Source organism: Ictalurus punctatus, chromosome 12 (genome assembly GCF_001660625.3).
Source record: "Ictalurus punctatus breed USDA103 chromosome 12, Coco_2.0, whole genome shotgun sequence".
NCBI lineage: Eukaryota > Metazoa > Chordata > Actinopteri > Siluriformes > Ictaluridae > Ictalurus > Ictalurus punctatus.
In genome coordinates this window covers 22012964-22031210 of record NC_030427.2, presented here as the reverse complement: position 1 = coordinate 22031210, position 18247 = coordinate 22012964, and the positions used below count along the sequence as shown (strand labels likewise).

At 41.1% G+C, this 18247-nt stretch overlaps 1 protein-coding gene across 1 annotated transcript in view; it reads right to left on the bottom strand.

Moving 5' to 3' along the window:
• The window catches only part of LOC108272957 (ubiquitin-conjugating enzyme E2 E2), a 71494-nt gene extending 57929 nt beyond the window's left edge, over window positions 1–13565 (bottom strand). The window contains exons 1-3 of the mRNA XM_017481851.3: window positions 13332–13565; window positions 9726–9929; window positions 4622–4672 (exon numbers count right to left, since the gene is read on the bottom strand). Of these exons, the coding sequence (XP_017337340.1) occupies window positions 4622–4672; window positions 9726–9928 (254 nt within the window). The 5' untranslated portion in view covers window position 9929; window positions 13332–13565. The remainder of the gene's footprint in view (window positions 1–4621; window positions 4673–9725; window positions 9930–13331) is intronic.
• Between the last annotated feature and the right edge of the window lie 4682 nt (window positions 13566–18247).

Below are 18247 nucleotides of genomic sequence, written 5' to 3'. Positions count from 1 at the left end.
AATTCCCACTAAATACAAGCATATATTCCAAGTGATTCTACACTAGACTACACTTTCTGCACTAAATAGCACTGTTTGTTTCTTTGTCTCTTCCCTGCAAATATGCAAATGATCATCCGCTGATCCATTGTATTTATTTTGCACCTGGCGTGTATTTGCATATAAGTATTCTTGACCTCTTATTCAAATAGCTAAGTGCCCCATTATTGCATCGTTGTATTCTCATATTGACCACAAAAAAAAAAAAAAAAAAAGACTATTCATATTCAACACTTCATCAATTTCAATTTCAAATTCAATTAGGAACATTAACATTTTTGGCCACAACAATAGTTGCCTTATACCCAACCCCTCCCAATTTTTAAAAAATTTTTTATTTATTTTTTTTTAAAATCTGGGTCTTCCCATAAGTATGTGAATGCTATGCTCTGACTTTGAAGGAATTCAAATCATTACTTATTTAAAGAGTATACTGTTTAAAACGAGAACTTTAAGGCTTTAGCTTTAAAGACGTATTTGTTGCAGCGGCCGAATCGCCAAATATCTTACATTTCGTTAGCACATGTTTGATCAAAAATATTATACATCGGTTGCTGCAGTGAGTGCCGGTGCGTACAGATATTACGTATTAATCTCAGTTAGCCAGGTCGCAAAAAGTGTGCTGCAAAGTCGTGAATGCTGGCTCTCTTCTTCTTCTCGGTGAAAAGCAGGTGTCAGAAACGGAAAACTGTACAGCGCCCCCTTGTGTACCGGGGTATTTCTGCTTTTCAAAGCATATCATCTACTGACAGGGAGTGAAAGGGGCCGTTTACACGACAACGTTTTCAACTAAAAACGGAAAATCTGATCTGCGTTTTGGCTGTCCGCAGACTTTTTTTGAAGTTTTTGAGACGATAACGGCATCGCTTTCAGTGTAAACGTACAAAAACAAGAATCTGTGAAGACGATGACGTCATGCGCACGCGTATTACGTGTTCAGTCTACAGGCATGAGCGCGAGGACTTCAAAACAAGCGCACGAGACGTTCAAAACTTTATTTTGAGTTTATTGACGCTTCTCCAGCGAAGTACAGATTTACTACATCGCTACTACGACCGGTGGAGAAAAATACGCAGAATCTATGCTTGACAAGCGTGAGTTTTCACAATTCCTTATGGCAATGAATAATTTTCCAAGTCTGACTATCGAGATTGTAAGTAACTGGAGACGGAACTTTTTTTCGACTCCACGTAGATCAGAAACCATTGAAATGGTTTGAGAAATGTAAACGTTATTGCTCTTTTTATCCAGGAAAACCACAGCTCCGCCGTTTACTTGTATTTGTTTATAGGGCAGTCTTGCCCGGATCGATATGGCGGACACGTTGACGGAAACGCTCATGTGCGCAGGCGTGTAGTGTTTCTTTACAAAGTGACATCGCCAACTACTGGCCTGGCATACATACTACAGCGTTTTTAGTCGTTTTCGCGGATCCGTGTGAACGGGGATCGTTTTGATGACTTTGTCGTCTGTACGAGAACCCCCCCCTCCCCCCTCTTAGTATATCGTTGTCGTGTAAACGTACCCTAACGGCGAGGGAGGAAATCCGAGCAGAAGCTTTTAAAGTGAGGTTTCTTCTCATCTGGAGGAGAAACCTCATCTGCACAGTGCGCAAGTTCCATCAAAAGACTTGCGTGTGCTGTTAGTAATCAGCATCCTAAAAGCAGTCACGATATAATCTTTGATCTATCTTCAGGATAGGTTAAACTCATATTTTTTGGTAGAACTGAACATTTACATCCACGTTCTACATCCACAAGCCTCACAAGTTAGGCTTCTGGTGTCATCTCTGGGTGTAAAATCTTGTTCTCCACACCGAGTTGGATATGAATATAAAAAGACAAGCGTCAGAAAGATTACACACGTCTCTTCCGTGAGAGTGGCCGCATCGATGCGCTCTGACACTTGTGTGAACGCGGCGAGCATTCGGCATGCGGCTTGCCTCACAATCCTTATGAGCGGCCAGGAGAGGCTTTCGCATTAAATTATCGCACAAAATGGAGCTCTAGAGAAGCACATTCTTCTCCATCACCGTATTTCTGAGAGAGACAACGCAGACCATGAACGGTATCCAAGCATGGTAAATCGACTTTACAGCCCAAACCTGTTGCCCAGCATAACGAACCTCTCTCTCTCTCACACACACACACACACACACACACACACACACACACACACACACACACACCCTGAGCCTGAATGGACTCGTAAAGGCAATCCAACGAATTATGGCGGGCTAGTCCTTGCGACTACATGTCTTCGCAGGGCCGCCCGGATAAGATCATCATTGAGGTTAATCACTTTTGTACCAAAATCAGCATTCTCAGGGAGAAAAAAAACTTTGACCTTTTAAGGAATTCTTAAGCCTGAAGCATTTCACGAATAAATATAAGCAGTAATCGACTGGTGTGGTATCATCTGTGTGGTAAACTCGGAAATAAACACTGAAAACTTAAAATAAAACCAATGTCACTGATTATAAGCAAAAACAAAATGTTGAAAAGCTCCAGTCATATATATAAAATTCCTTGCTTACATAGGACCGGGTAAGCAACTAACAATAAAGCTTCGTTTATCCTTACAAACTGCATCAAAGTAGGTACAACACCTGCACAGGATATGACCAGAAGATGGGCGCTACAACGGGTAGTGAAAACCGCCCAGCACGTCACTGGAACACAGCTGCCCAACATTACAGACATTTAACAAAACGTTGCTTGTGCAGAGCGAGAGGCGTTATCGAGCACACCTCCCATCCCCACCATGGACTGTTTGTACGTCTCCTATCAGGAAAACGCTATAGAAGTCTGCGTTCTCGCACAAAAAGTCTCATGAATAGTTGTTTTTTTCCCCATTCAGCTGTATTAATGCTGAACTCGGCTTCAAAGCATGAACTACCAGCCTCCATCTATTAACTAAACATAAGCATTAGACACCACACTATACTGTATTCTACATTACTGCTGTTATCTGCAATTATTTGCAAGTTCTTGCACTTTACTGCAATTCTGACATACTACAATTATTTATATCAGACTTTTATTTGCACATTATTGCACACTGGCATTTACTGTAATCCACTGTATGTATCTACTATGTCATACTGCATGCATCATGCTATTCACCTCTAGCTGTATACTGGTTGTGCTCCACCTATTACACCAGAATTTCTATTTATTTCATCTAACCTCATTGCCTTTTGCATTACTGATATGCATCAAACTGTTTACCTTTACCTGTCCATTGTTATCTTGGCTTATTGCACCAGAACCGTATTTATATCATTTTAACTTATTTGCAATTTGCACTACTGTTTGGATGCGAACTGCATTTCACTGCCTCTGTACTCGTACTCTGACTACGTTTACACGGACAGCGGTAATCTAATTATTGAGCTTATTCTGAATAAGGCAATATTGTGATTAAGGTGTTTACATGAGTCGCTTTTAGAATACTCTTTCCATGTTCCTGTTTTACATGTTATAGAACACAGAGCGATTAACGGCACGCGTCATTACGTCACCGCGCCACGCCGTCCGACGTCCCTCCAGAATTTCACGTATCGACATACAGTTCGTCTTCGTTATGGTATTGTATACAGTTCTGGGTGTTTTTATTTTTAATTTTACAAAAGTTTCAAGTGCGGTTAATTATTAGTCATGCTGTACGTGCAAATAGACGACTGCTTGAAGCCGTGGGCTGCGTCCCAAACCGCATACTTACATGTATTTCAGCTACTATACAGTAGGTAAGTACGCTGTTTGGGATGCAGACGTGCTCTCTTGTTTGCCGTCGAACGGTTGAGCGCTGCCGTGTGTGATCGTGTCCTGTCTCAAAATGCGGTGAAAACTCCCACACGACGTTAATAACGTGATTAAGGTGTGTACATGCCTTTAAAGTGACTAAAATAGGAGTACTCCACACGCCTTAATTCAATTTCTATGAAGGTCGTCAATAATCGCTGTTTACATGCTGGTTTCTTAATCAGAGTATCGTCTTAATCGGGTTCATATCGGATTATCGTTGTCCATGTAAACGTATCGATCGACAATACAGTTGAACCTAACCCTTTATGGCTTGGTACAAATAAAACAATTCGAAGTGGTTATGTTTGTTTCATCATGACCCTTCACGTTAACACTTTTGACTAGAGCCATGGATGAGACGTCTGAAATTTAACGGAGAGAATAAATGCATATTTCTCTCCATTCGTGTTTAAACATTTTTTCATCGTCAGCCCCCCCCCCCCCCCCCCGCAATGTCTTTAGCTAGTCTGTAGATAGTGTCTTATCCGATGAACAGCCTTCAAATACATAATAGATAGATAGACAGATAGATAGGTAAGAAAATGTGATATTGTACCATCTCTATTTGTATATATATATATATATATAACAAAAACTAAAAGGAAACAATGAGATGGGTAACAGATAGTTAGGGAGGGAGATGCTTCTAGATCTTGATGTGCTGTGATACGGCTCATGACACAGCACAGTTCAAGCCAACAGGACCAAAACAAATCAAACATCCACTACGATGTAAAACCAACAGCGTTAAATGTTTCAGAGTACCGCAGTCCTACCTGCAGTTTGGAGGAGGGTCAAGAGTGATCTCCGCTAGCTCCTTCTGAATCCTGCAGGAAAGAGAACAACATTTTAGAGAACCAATACATTTATTTACACATAGGGGTAAACAAGATTGTGGTTTCAACTGGCTTATTAATAGGGGGCCAAGCACCAAAAGTGCGTAGGCACCCTATTGTTATTCTCCTTTTCTATTTCTTCTTCTTCTGGCTAGGATGTCTATGGAAGCCCATAGAACCGTATGGTAAAAAGTTGTGAAATTTGGCACACTGATTGGGGAGGATCTAAGGAACATTCTGACCAAATTTCAGCCAAGTGCTGCCAACGCTCTAGCGCCACCATTGGGTCAAATTTTGGCCTAATTTGGAAGTACATTTATGGTCATGACTTTTGAACAGTGTGTCCACAATTTAAAAGCCAGGCATCCTTGCGACAGGAAATGAATCAACGACAGAGTGGTGTGATGCGACTCGACACGAAGCGGAGTTATCACCCCGAAGTTGATTAGCTTCCTATAACTACACATTCTGAAGTGTTTTATTCCTCTTATACCACAGCAATTTGCAAACACTGACTCATTTGTATTTATTAAAGAGGGACGCGTTACCAATAAACTGCAAACACCCTTCTTTCCTGAAGACTTCCCCACGGTGGAAAAATTTACCTCAGACTGTTACAAAGCGCTGACACCTGATATTCTTTCCAGAAATGCTAAATAACTATCTTGTCACAGAAAATTTCACCACATCAAATTTTTTAAAATCTATTTATGAAGAGTACAGGTTTAACTGAAAATGAAAAAATAAACCCCAAACAGATAACATGTCCTAAATTAAAGTGCATACAGAGCCGACCTGTAGTATTCAGGTGTGGGCTTTTTTGTTTGTTTTGTTAGAAAGCTTGCCAGCTTAAGACTGGGTGTGTGCTTTGTTATCCGTTCTGGTTTAAACAACGCCCACTTCTGGTTTATATCCAAAGCCAAAAAAAAAAAAAAAAAAAAAAAAAAAAAAATTTTGTGATATTTTGAGCGTTAAACATATACAGGTACAAATACAGATAATGGCACTGCGTTACATCCCTAATGCAGAGAATCTTCTAGAATGGGACGATTGGCGATGGTATCGGAAACCGTAGGTAGATTCCAACTATGCCTATCACGTCGTCTATTCATTACAATTTGGTCACTTGCCCATTTTTTCTGCTTCCAACACATCAACTTTGATTTTTTACATTTGCTGCCGAATATATCCCACCCCTTTGTAACGAGATAATCAATGTTATTTAGAGATAAACGCTCACAACCAACTCATAACCAGCTTCCGGTATTTTTATGATGTAATGACGTTACTTTTCCGGCCACGCCCCTTTCTCCCCACCCACAGTCACAGGTCATGCCATCATCAATCGACCACCGGTCGTTAGAGGGCACGAGAGGAATAGGTTGATGGCATATTACACACAATCACACAAGCGTATCGTCCGCCGCACAAAACCACCTCCATCAACACCTTCTGACCAATCGGATTAAAGAATCCAAAAGAAAAAAAAAACCTAACAATTACACACACACACAACATCTTTGGTAAGACATTCTATCATAGCTGTTCTTGTTGAGGTGTAACTGTTTACGTTTACTGATGCCCCAACAACTACCTATTGACTTGAATTATTAATGAGTTTGGACCCACGAGGTTTTCTCAGTACACTACAGATCGTCGCGTCCCAGTTTTTGCAGAAATTCTGCGTTCAAAAAGGTGAATTCCAACTAAAGCAGGACAACATTAAAATGTATGGATCAGGAGTAGCCCAGAAATAGCTGAGGCATAAACGACAATCTGGAGTGCGTTTAGAGAAATTGCTTGTAGATATATTTATTTATTTATTTATTTATTTTCGCAATCTTGCAGGTCTTTATCGAGGCAGCGGGAGTGCACATAAACACAAGCTTCGGAGTAGCAAGAACATGGGGCAAGCCAAATCTGCCACTTACATAATCAAGCAGTAAACTACTGCAACGCGCACGCACATGCACATGCACACTTCCTCTCTGCTGAGCATGAAACAATGAGGGTCATTATTATCAAATAGCGCTTGACAGTAAATATACAAGCTACCATAACAATAAGGTTTATTAAACATTATCTATACATAAGAAATCTGATGCATTAGGAGATATCGATCGTATATTAAGCAATAGAAATGGATTCAATTGCCCAGACGCCACTAGAAAGCTGACGGGGAAATCGTTCAGGCTTGGCAGCTTAACGCTGCACTGTATTAAACACCTCTGGGTTTGCGTTCTGCGCTGCCTCCGTGTGTAATTTGATAGCAGGTTTTCCTGAGGCGGCACATTTCTGGGTTCCAGGGGGCTGGCAGGGGAAAAGCTGGAGCGCTGATGAAGAGGTTTTATTACGCTGCCCTTTGCCTCACATTTCTAACACGCAGTGCAGCTTCCATATCCTGCTTCAAACAATCTCAGCAAGGAAAGAGCATGTCAGCTGACGTCTATATTTATAATCACAGCGCTGGGGAGATCTCAAAAAGCCCACGTTTGTTTATTTACGTTTATACACGGTGATACTATAACCTGTTGTCGTTATAGTAACGGCGCGTTTGCAGGATGTTTTCCGACGTTTCTCAGGAACGCGACAGGGTGCGTTTTTTTTTTTGTGTCAAATTTAAGACAGAGGAAAAAATAACAGACTAATGAAAGCCTCTTTTTTCTTACTGATCATGTGACCAAAGTAATTAATACGTTTGTTTTAAACATTTTAGCGTACTGGCGTCCTTGTTTTTGAAATCCTTATAAGACTACAAACGACACTGCTCAGGTTTTTTTTACACCAAGTTGTGCTTGTGTAATCTTTAAGCAATATAAACAATCAACTTGTGAATGAATATTTGCATGGAGGATAACATGGATCATAACATAATCAACCCTAACGACCACCAGCAAAAACAATCAGGCCAGACTCGCAGCCACAGGCAAGGCCAAATATACAGCTATGAACAGTAAAAATAACTCGGCACAGACCCGAGTGTTTCCCACAGGCCTGAGAAATAGTTAGTGGAGGTCAGACGAGTGAAGCTGGGGGAGGCGGGGTCATGGACCAGTCCGCTCCGGACAATTCATATGATTCATATGATTAATATGAACTACAGATTTAAAGGCTTTTACAAAAAGAAAAAAACACAGACTTTTTCATTTACAGTCACATGCACTCTCTCTCTTATTACTCTTATCTCTCTCTCTCTATCTCTCCCCCGACATTCTCCCTCACTCCTTACTCTCTCCTCTCATTCTCCCGCTCTCCCTTACTCTCTCCTCTCATTCTCTCTCACTCCCTTACTCTCTCCTCTCATTCTCCCTCACTCCTTCACTCTCTCCCTTACTCTCTCCTCTCCCTTACTCTCTCCCTTACTCTCTCCTCTCATTCTCCCTCACTCCTTACTCTCTCCTCTCATTCTCCCGCTCTCCCTTACTCTCTCCTCTCATTCTCCCTCACTCCTTACTCTCTCCTCTCATTCTCCCTCACTCCTTCACTCTCTCCTCTCATTCTCTCTCTCTCCCTTACTCTCTCCTCTCATTCTCCCTCACTCCTTACTCTCTCCTCTCATTCTCCCTCACTCCTTACTCTCTCCTCTCATTCTCCCTCACTCCTTCACTCTCTCCTCTCATTCTCCCTCACTCCCTTACTCTCTCCTCTCATTCTCCCTCACTCCTTACTCTCTCCTCTCATTCTCCCTCACTCCTTCACTCTCTCCTCTCATTCTCCCTCACTCCCTTACTCTCTCCTCTCATTCTCCCTTACTCTCTCCTCTCCCTTACTCTCTCCCTTACTCTCTCCTCTCATTCTCCCTCACTCCTTCACTCTCTCCTCTCATTCTCCCTCACTCCCTCACTCTCTCCTCTCATTCTCCCTCACTCCTTCACTCTCTCCTCTCATTCTCCCTCACTCTCTCCTCTCATTCTCCCTCACTCCCTTACTCTCTCCTCTCATTCTCCCTCGCTCCTTCACTCTCTCCTCTCATTCTCCTTCACTCTCTCCTCTCATTCTCCCTCGCTCCCTTACTCTCTCCTCTTATTCTCCCGCTCTCCCCTACTCTCTCCTCTAATTCTCCTCCTCTCCCTTACTCTCTCTTCGCCCTCTCTTCTCCCTTATGCTCTCCTCTCCCTCTCTCCACCCTCTCTCCTCTCATTCTGTCTTCTCTCATTCTCTCTCCTCTCCCTTACGCTCCTCTACCTCTCTTCTCTCCCTTACGCTTCTCTCCCTCTCGCTCCTCTACCTCTCTTCTCTCCCTTACGCTTCTCTCCCTTACGCTCCTCTACGTCTCTTCTCTCCCTTACGCTTCTCTCCCTCTCGCTCCTCTACCTCTCTTCTCTCTCCTCTCCCTCTGTTCTCTCCCCTACGCTCTTCTCCCTCTCTTCTCTCCCTTACACTCCTCTCCCTCTCTTCTCTCTCCTCTCCCTCTCTCTCCGCTCCCTCACGCTCCTCTCCCTCTCTTCTCTCCCTTACACTCCTCTCTTTCTCATGTTCTCCTCTTTCTCTCTTCTCTCCCTTATGCTCCTCTCCCTCTCTCATGTTCTCCTCTCATTCTCTCTTCTCTCCCTTACGCTCCTCTCCCTCTCTTCTCTCTCCTCTCCCTCATGCTCCTCTCCCTCTCTTCTCCCTTATGTTCTCCTCTCATTCTCTTCTCTCCCTCCCCTCCCTCTCTTCTCTCCCTTACGCTCCTCTCCCTCTCTTCTCTCTCATGTCCTCCTCTCATTCTCTCTTCTCTCCCTCTCTTCTCCCTTTCTTCTCCCTCCTCTCCCTCTCTTCTCCCTTATGTTCTCCTCTCATTCTCTCTCCTCTCCCCCTCTCCCTCTCTTCTCCCTTATGTTCTCCTGTGTTTCTCTCTCCTCTCTAAATGGAGCAAACACACATGCTCATCCTGGATACAGTAGTTAATTGAAGGTGCATGACTCAGTGGATGTAAAGAAATCTGCATTAGCATATCACTTATTACTACAGTATTAATCACTGTATGGGGAAACACTGCATTGTATTAAGCGTGATAAAGGCTAACGTGCTTCCAGAAAAGACTCTCATAGCTGTGGCCCACCTCTTGGCACTGGTAGAGAGTTTAGCTGGAGTCTTGCTGGAGAACTTGGCCTCCTTTTTCTTTGGCGGAGCCTGTTCTCTCTCTCTCTCCCTCTCCCTTTCCTCAGGCTGCACCGACGGTGCTACGTCTCTCTGTTCGGCATCAGAACTGCCTCCGCTCGTATTGGGACTGTCATCTGGCCTCGGCTGGACCTCACTGGACATTCTGATCGGAGGAAAACAAAAAAAAAAAAACCCAAACAAACCTTGACTTTTCATCTTTCAACCTTGAAGATTCATGCTTATCCTAATGACTAGTGTCACACATACACTGTTACATGCCATACAAGCGTACACCGGGATGCAAGAGGACCTGTCAGAGTTCACACATTTTTTAAGGTTAGATAATAACGTAAACACGAAAGGAAAATGTCTTCGCAGCAAAGGAGCTGCTGCAAGATCTGAATAGCTGACAAGGGATTTTATAAATAGCTGCTCAGTGGAGTTATGAAATACGGTGTGAAAAACACAACACTTCCCCAAACAGATACGATTATTAGTCAACGTGTCATCACCGACTGGATATGGCTCTAAAAATAATGTACACTACTCGCGTTATTAAATAAGCCATTCTTACAAGCATAAGGTCTTTAAAGGTCACGAGCTCGCATATTGAGGTCCGATTATAAACTCAAACCTGAATGAGTAAATGTGAGACCCCGTTTGTTGTAAAAGTAAAGTGGCTTAGTGGTTAGCACGTTTGCCTTGCACCTGCACTGTTGGGGGTTCAGGTCCCACCTCCGCTTCATGTGCACAGAGCGTGCATGTTCTCCCCATGATTTGGGGGGTTTCCGCCGGGTTCTCCGGTTTCCTCCCCCAGTCTAAAGACATGCCTTGTAGGTTGATTGGTATTTCCAAAGAGTATGTGTGATTGTGCACCGCGATGGGTTGGCACCCCATCCAGGGTGTCTCCTGCATCGTTCCCCGAGTTCCCTGGGATTGGCTCCAGGCTCCCCATGACCCTGTGTAGGATAAGCGGTACGGAAAATGGATGGATGGAAGGGATAAGTGTATTCAATAAGCAGGATGTTGACAGCTAACACAGTGTTTAAAGAGATTAGCCCAGTAACATACACTTACCGTCTACTTTATTACGAACATAAAATCATCCACATGCAGGTCAAGGGCTTCGGTTAATGCTCGTATCGAACATCAGAATGGGGGAAAAATGTAAATATATAAGTCACTTTGACTGTAGAATGGGGCTGGTTTTTTGATTTAAAAAAAGTTTTTTGATGAGAAACATCAGAGGAAAATGAGCAAACGGTAACTTAAATAGTCACTCTACAAACACGGTGTGCAGAAAAGCATCTAAGGATGCACAAATGAAGAGCGCATCGAGTTCCTCTCCTGTCAGCCAAGAACAAGAATCTGAGACTCACCCAATGACTAGATGTAGATTGGAAAAAACATCTCCTGGTCTTTTTCCGATCTACAACTGTAGAGTCTGTGTATAATAATCCATTATAAAATGGATCACTTTTAAAAGATTGATTCGAAAGTGAATGTTAATAATGCTTTACAGATAAAAAAAAAAAAGATTTCTGGTTTCACAGTTCGGTCAAAAATATTCAAGCTGACAGTCCTTAACTCCATAAGAGTTGAGAATTTTTTTTTTCTGGGTTAAAGATGCGTCGTACAAAGTATATACAATCTTTATTCCTAGAGTGCTTTGAAAAGCAAATCTTTAGAGTGATATTACAGTGTTAAAAAACATGCTCAGGTGAAATGTAATATATAAGCCATTATACATGAACCATTGCCCTCAGACAGATATCGTGACTGAGCTTGATTAGAAATGCCAGATAATGTCCCTGAATTTTTAGCAGTTGACCTGTATGGATAAATGTCAACTCCTGTTCCATTCATTTTTATAACCTCAATTATCAAGACCTGAATTTCAGAGGCTAAATCGAGACCTGGAATATACGAATACCCGTGGCTCACAGTAATAGAAATTTACAGACGCAATTTCTGGCATGCATCATGAATTCACGATGGGAATCTGCTGAATCGGATTTTCTGACCGGCGCTGATGAAAATGCACGATATGAAAGGTTTTGTTTGCAGAAATTCATCCTCACTACCCACTTTATCCTGGTCAGGGTTGAAGTGGATTCTGAGACTATCCCAGGAACGCACGCACACACACTCATTCACTCACATCTAGGTGCAAGTTAGAGTAACTGAGTCACATACTGGCATGTTTTTGGGAGGAAACCCATGTGGACATGCACAAAAACTCAACACAGACGCACCTGAGTTCAGGATTGAACCAGGGACCCTAGAGCTGAAGCAGCAAAGCTACCAACTGTTGATTTCCTTCCATCCATCCATCCCTCCATCGTTTTCTTCATGGGAACCAAGCTCAAAACTGTCATCTATTCCTATCCTATTTATCCATCCATCTCTTTTCTGTACCGCTTAATCCTACACAGGGTCATGGGGAGCCTGGATCGCAGGGAACTTGGGGCACAAGTCAGCGGACACACTGGACAGATTTCTTGCTACAGACATCACCTTTCTGGACTTTTCTAGTGAGAGAAGGATTATGTGAAGCGTTCTGTCCTAAAGTGTAAAATGATACTGTGTTTTACATGTGGTACATATACACAACAACAACAACAAAACTTGTGTTATTACTTGACCCGTTATCTGTTATAATGACACAAAGACACAGACAGTTCAGTAAAGGAGCGCTAACCCTCTGTAGTGTGAATTTGTGTCATCCTTGCACAAGACATTACCATCTATTGCATCAACGCATGTCGAAATCTGTTAATATGTCTCTGAACTTATAGCATTGTTTGCTGTAATGTAACATTAAAAGGTTAAAAAATAATCATAAAAACAACCCGTGGATGTGTCCAGTGTCAACTGAATAGGATGGGAGAGTGGATGGGGAAATATTGATTTATTCATTTATTTAGAAACGGGGTTAAATCTCTGCAGATCAGATCAGATCAGATCGTGCAGACCGAATCGTTTACACGATAACAACCGAGTCCGGGATTAAGCACGTCACGTGACCTTTAATGCGCCTAATGTGGGTCTTTTATTATCGGGAAGCCCCCCAATAACAGTCTCTCTCCCCCCCTCTCCCCCTCCCTCCCTCCCTCCCTCCCTCCCTCCCTCCTCGTCACAGCGTTATTATTGTTGTTTGTTTGTATTCGAATCCATAACAGATATCCGTGTGGTACAGATTTGTAGCGCGTGCTATATTGTACACATTTCATCCTCTCCTTTTGATGTGTAAACAAGCCGATTCCCTCATCAAAACACCAGCCGACACACACACACACACACACACACACACACACACACACAGACGCCTCCAGATAGACAAAATCATTTGTTTTCTTCACAGCGGATCACAAAGCTGCTTCTTTGTTAACTATCTCACAAAAACAATACAAAATGAAACACTTCGAATAGCCCCAAAGCTGTAAACACCCCCAACACACACACACACGCGCGCGCACGCGCTCCCCCCTTTCCCCACCCCCTACACAGCTATCGGTCGGTTTTCCGGAGCCTGCTCACGCGCCACAACACCGAATTTATTTACCTGTCAGCGATGAGGGCGAACGTGTGGGAGAGATCCTCAATCGGGGTGAAGCTCAGCTGTGTGAAGCACTTCCGCTCGCTATATATATATATATGTTTGTTTGTGTGTGTGTGTGTGTAAAAAGGGAAATCCGCGGGCTGTTATTCGGCACGTCCGAGTTCTGTAAAGACAGCGAGGAGACTCTGCTGCTGCTGCTGCTGCTGTGTGTGTGTGTGTGTGTGTGTGTGAGAGAGAGAGAGAGAGAGAGAGAGAGAGAGACTGACTCGGAAACAAGAAGCGGACCGCCTCCCTCCGCGCGCACGCACGCACGAGCGCGCGCTTGCTGTGTGTTTAAAATTAAAAGGTTTATATTTGGCCTAGCATTAATCACCCGCATTAATAATTATAGGATTAGCAATAAAAAGTCATTTTTAATATCCTGACTGTCTGGAACTACATGTTCCCACAGGGATGGGAATATCTGGTGTGTTTTCAGCTTGTGGGGACAAGGAAAAAAAACAAAACCTGATAAATGAATGAATAAATAAATACAAGAGGTGTAGCATAGCATTAATTAGCTCCATTGATAGTTATGTCAGTGGAAGGACCTCACAAGGATAGTAAGATAAACGCGTGTGTGTGTGTGTTTGCAGAGATGCAGTAAATAGTGCATTACTAATAAGCTAAAATAGGCCAAAATGATTGACATTCTATTGCTGAAGGCTAAAAGCACTCATCTTTCAATACGCCTTAAACCTGTTTCATTTCATTAACATTAAAGTGGCCTATGATTGTTGAAAACGCCTATTTAAATAGAAAAAAATGACCCTGGAATGAAAGGACACATTTCATTTTTTGTTGGAATTTTTCCTTACTTTTTAAACCTGTGTAAACGGTCAGAATGAAGTAAGTCTTGAGCAGCACGCAGAAATTTGAAATAGATTTCCTTCTCTCCATCTTCACATGAAGTGGAGTTTTTCACCTCTAGCGTATTGATCTGAAGTCTGAACTTTATTCATCCCCAAGGAGACAATCAGTTACTGGACCATCATTTTCATACTGTCGAGAAGTCATACACACACACACACACACACACCAGCAGAAATGATGAATACATGCAGAGAAAGGTTCAATAAAATGAGATGGGAATTCAAGAAAATGAGAATGGAGTGCAAGCATAATCAAATGTGCCTATATGTATAAATCTATAATAAAGAATTGCAAAAAATACTAATGATGAATGTCAAGTAGGATTAAAGGAGAGACACAGGCCCCAGTCCTGTTACTACACCACTTCGTTTCAAGTTTCTACACTTGTCTCTTTAAGCACAGAGAGGCCTGAGCTACACAACTCCATGAAGAATTATTTGGCCTACAATGTCACTCAGTCCAGATTTCATCATTTCTGCTTTTCCCCTAGTATCCAGCTCCTCCTCAGCGTCATTACGTTATTGATTGGTTGGTCTCTTCTATAGCTATTATTATTTCTAACACGGTGTAAAGTGTTCTCTTGAAGGATGCGCTAACGTTTTACTCCCATAGGAGTTGGGGTGTTAGTAATGAGTACATCATGAGAGGCTACTAAGATTGCTCATTATGTAGAGTGAATAATAAGGCCATTCGAACACAATACAGTATAATAAGAGTGGAAAATATGTGTGGCGGCCTGGGAAACCCCTTCGTTTGGTCAAATTTAGAGATATGAATGTATGGAAACTATAGAAACTATTCCTGAACTGAAATGCATTTCTATGTTCTCAGTCTCAGTCAGAAATAAAGATATAGATCTGGTTATCTCCCCAAACGTGAATTTTTTTAAATAATAATTAGAGATGTGCCAATGAAAAGGCTATTTTTCACGCTATAGGCCGTCAGTTGATAGTTTAAAAACATCCGATGATCACGGCCGATTATATCCTGTCAATCAAAAGAGGGAAGGAATTCCGTGCTGTGGGTAAAGATGATGTCTTTTGTGTGGAATGATGACAAAACTGCAGTTTGTAAGCTCTGCAAGCTCTGCAATGCTAAAATTTTACACTGGAACTGAGCAGCAGTGAAGCGGGAGTTTCAGTGTCGAGTCAAATTTTTTTTATAATTTCCCGTTTTGCTTGCTCTTGAATTAAAGGGCCAGTACACTGATAGATAGATAGATAGATAGATAGATAGATAGATAGATACTTTATTGATCCCCAAGGGGAAATTCAAGGTCCCAGTAGCTCAAAACATCACACACAATACGACATACAATAAAGTATAAGCAAGATGCTAAAAAAATAACTAATAAAAAACAGTTAAATATACCAAATCAAGGATCCACAGACTGGGAAATAGAGGTAGGGGTTGTACATGTGGGCTAATATAGTCCATAAACAATGTAAACAGTATAAACAGTAAAACAAACTGGTGAAAGATTTAAATGAAGATGAGTTGACAAGTATATATTGCACAGAAAATTATATTTGTAGAGTAGTGTATTTCATATGCAGTTAATGTTAATATATAAAAAGTTGATATTATACATTACCAGTTTGATGTTCAGTGATGCAGCAGAAATGCTTTTGTTTGTGGTGAGTGAATGTGAGACTAACAGGAGGTTTTTTTTTAGAATTCGGTCAATGTTAATATGAATAATAACATTCAATAAGTTAATAAATCTTACTTTAATCTTCAGAATTTAGTTCATGTGTTAATGTTAATTAGAGTAATGTGTTTTTCTGTTTATGAGACCAGTTACTGTGAAAAAAAACTTGTTGAAATGGAGAAAATAACGTTTTTATCTGCATTTCTTTCAGAATTGTGGAATTAATTATTATTCATTTAAAAGAAGGTATAAAAGGTAGAACTATCGGTATCGGCCGATATCACTCTGAATAATCGGTTATCGGTATCGGCTCAGAAATTTACTATCGGTGCATCTCTAATAATAAAATAACATAATATTATAATATTTTATTTATAGTAATATATGGTTATATATAATATATAAGCGTAATATACAGTGGGGTCCAAACTTCTGAGACTCCATTGGATTTTTATACTTCATTTAAAATTGTAAGTAAACAGAAGGTTTTAGAAATTTGAAATCTTTAAAAACAAAGAAAATACATTTTCAATACCTTGAATATTTATTATTCAAGATTCTGCGCTAGTCCTAGGTCCGTATTTAAACGTAAGAAAATGTGTGATATTGACCATGTTAACTGCTTTGTACAAAAGCTCAGATTTTCCTCCTCATGTCTAATCTCTTCTGGTGACGCACGTGTTCAGAAGACACAACATTGGATTTGATCTAAAATGGATTGTGGATCATCAGTCCATGCTGCTCGAGTGCATACGGTCGTTAAAGCGAAAAGGGGACGTACCGAATACTAAGAAACTCTGAAATTCATGTAAAAAAAATTCTTTTTTAAATCTACTTTTCACTCAAGTTGTTGTCAAGAATATAATTTGGAAAGAAAATCGTTGTATTAAATTAGAAATTAATGCAAAATTGAAGCATTTTCACTAGTGCTCTGAGACTTTTGGACCCCGTTTTATATGCTGACTGGCCACTTTAATAGGAACACATCACCCCAAATCATTCATACAGTTATCCATACAATCATTTGGGAATCAGTGAGAAAACAAACAAACAAACAAAAAAACTTCAGAATTGGGGGAAATGTGATGTGTTGGAGCCCGACGGGCTGGTTTCAGCATTTCAGGAATACTGCTGCTCTCCTGGGATTTTCACACTAACAGTGTGTAGAGCATTTTATGTACATCACATTACATTTAGTCCAATGTCAAAGGGCCCTGACAAAAAAAAAAAAAATCAGTTTCATGACCAATAACTCAGCGACTCCTCTTAAATGTGTTCATTTTTCAGCATCTATCAGAAAGATACATACTGAATGCACAATGCAATCTTTAACCGTTCAGCTTCAGTGATTCTGTGCCCACTGTACCTTCAGATTCCTGTTCTTGGTGGACAGGATTGGAACCCGGTCTAGTCTTTTGCTGTTGTAGCCCATCTACCTCAATGTTTGACATTCTGAGATGCGTTTCTGCTCAGCATTGTTGTACAGAATGGTTATCTGGTTATGTCAGCTCAAACCAGTTTGGCCATTCTCCTCTGACCTTTCTCATCAAATAGGCATTTTCACTGTTCACTCTTACATCGGCGATGAAATAATCACTGATAAATTCGGTGAGTTCTGCCGTGTTGGCTATATTTCCTGTCATTTAAAATCGCGTCCACTGTCATCAGTACAGAGTGTGTAAGCGCTCTTCGCATTAATGAGGATGATGTGTTGGGACGGGTAAATTTAGTCAAAAATCCCATACATTTTGACAACCTGTATGTGCTTATATACTGAATTCATTAGGCTTATATCTATTTTGCTATGGCATTCCACAACTTGAATAAAACCTGGCCTTCTACTGTATATGGAAGGAAACCACACATAGCTATTAAGGTTTTAGACATCTTTAGAGAGCCGGTTTTTACATCTGTGTTTAGGAAACTGGCTCGTTATTAAACATGATCTTTGCAGCAGGACTATACAAGATTTCATCGTTGTTTGGTGAAATATATTGTACATTATTAATGGTTTCTTAAAACAGAGTTCTCAAAGTATATTAAATTCAGTTTTGGATAAAAGCAGTATTTTTTTGTTTTCCAGAATTCAGCCATAGTGAAATCTAAGAAATTTTCCCAGAATGCCACACATATTGTGAGCTTACTATTATAAGCTTCTATCTAGGTCCAGAATGAATGGGAAAGAACCTTATGACACTAACATCACGATATTTCTACAGCGTTTATTCAGACATGTTGTTTGTATGTTTGTCTCTATACATTCTTATTCCTGTTACATGTTAATGTGCTAAAATATTGCCTATATGATACTGACCACAAGATGGGGTAACAGTAAATAGTAAGTTGAAACAAACCT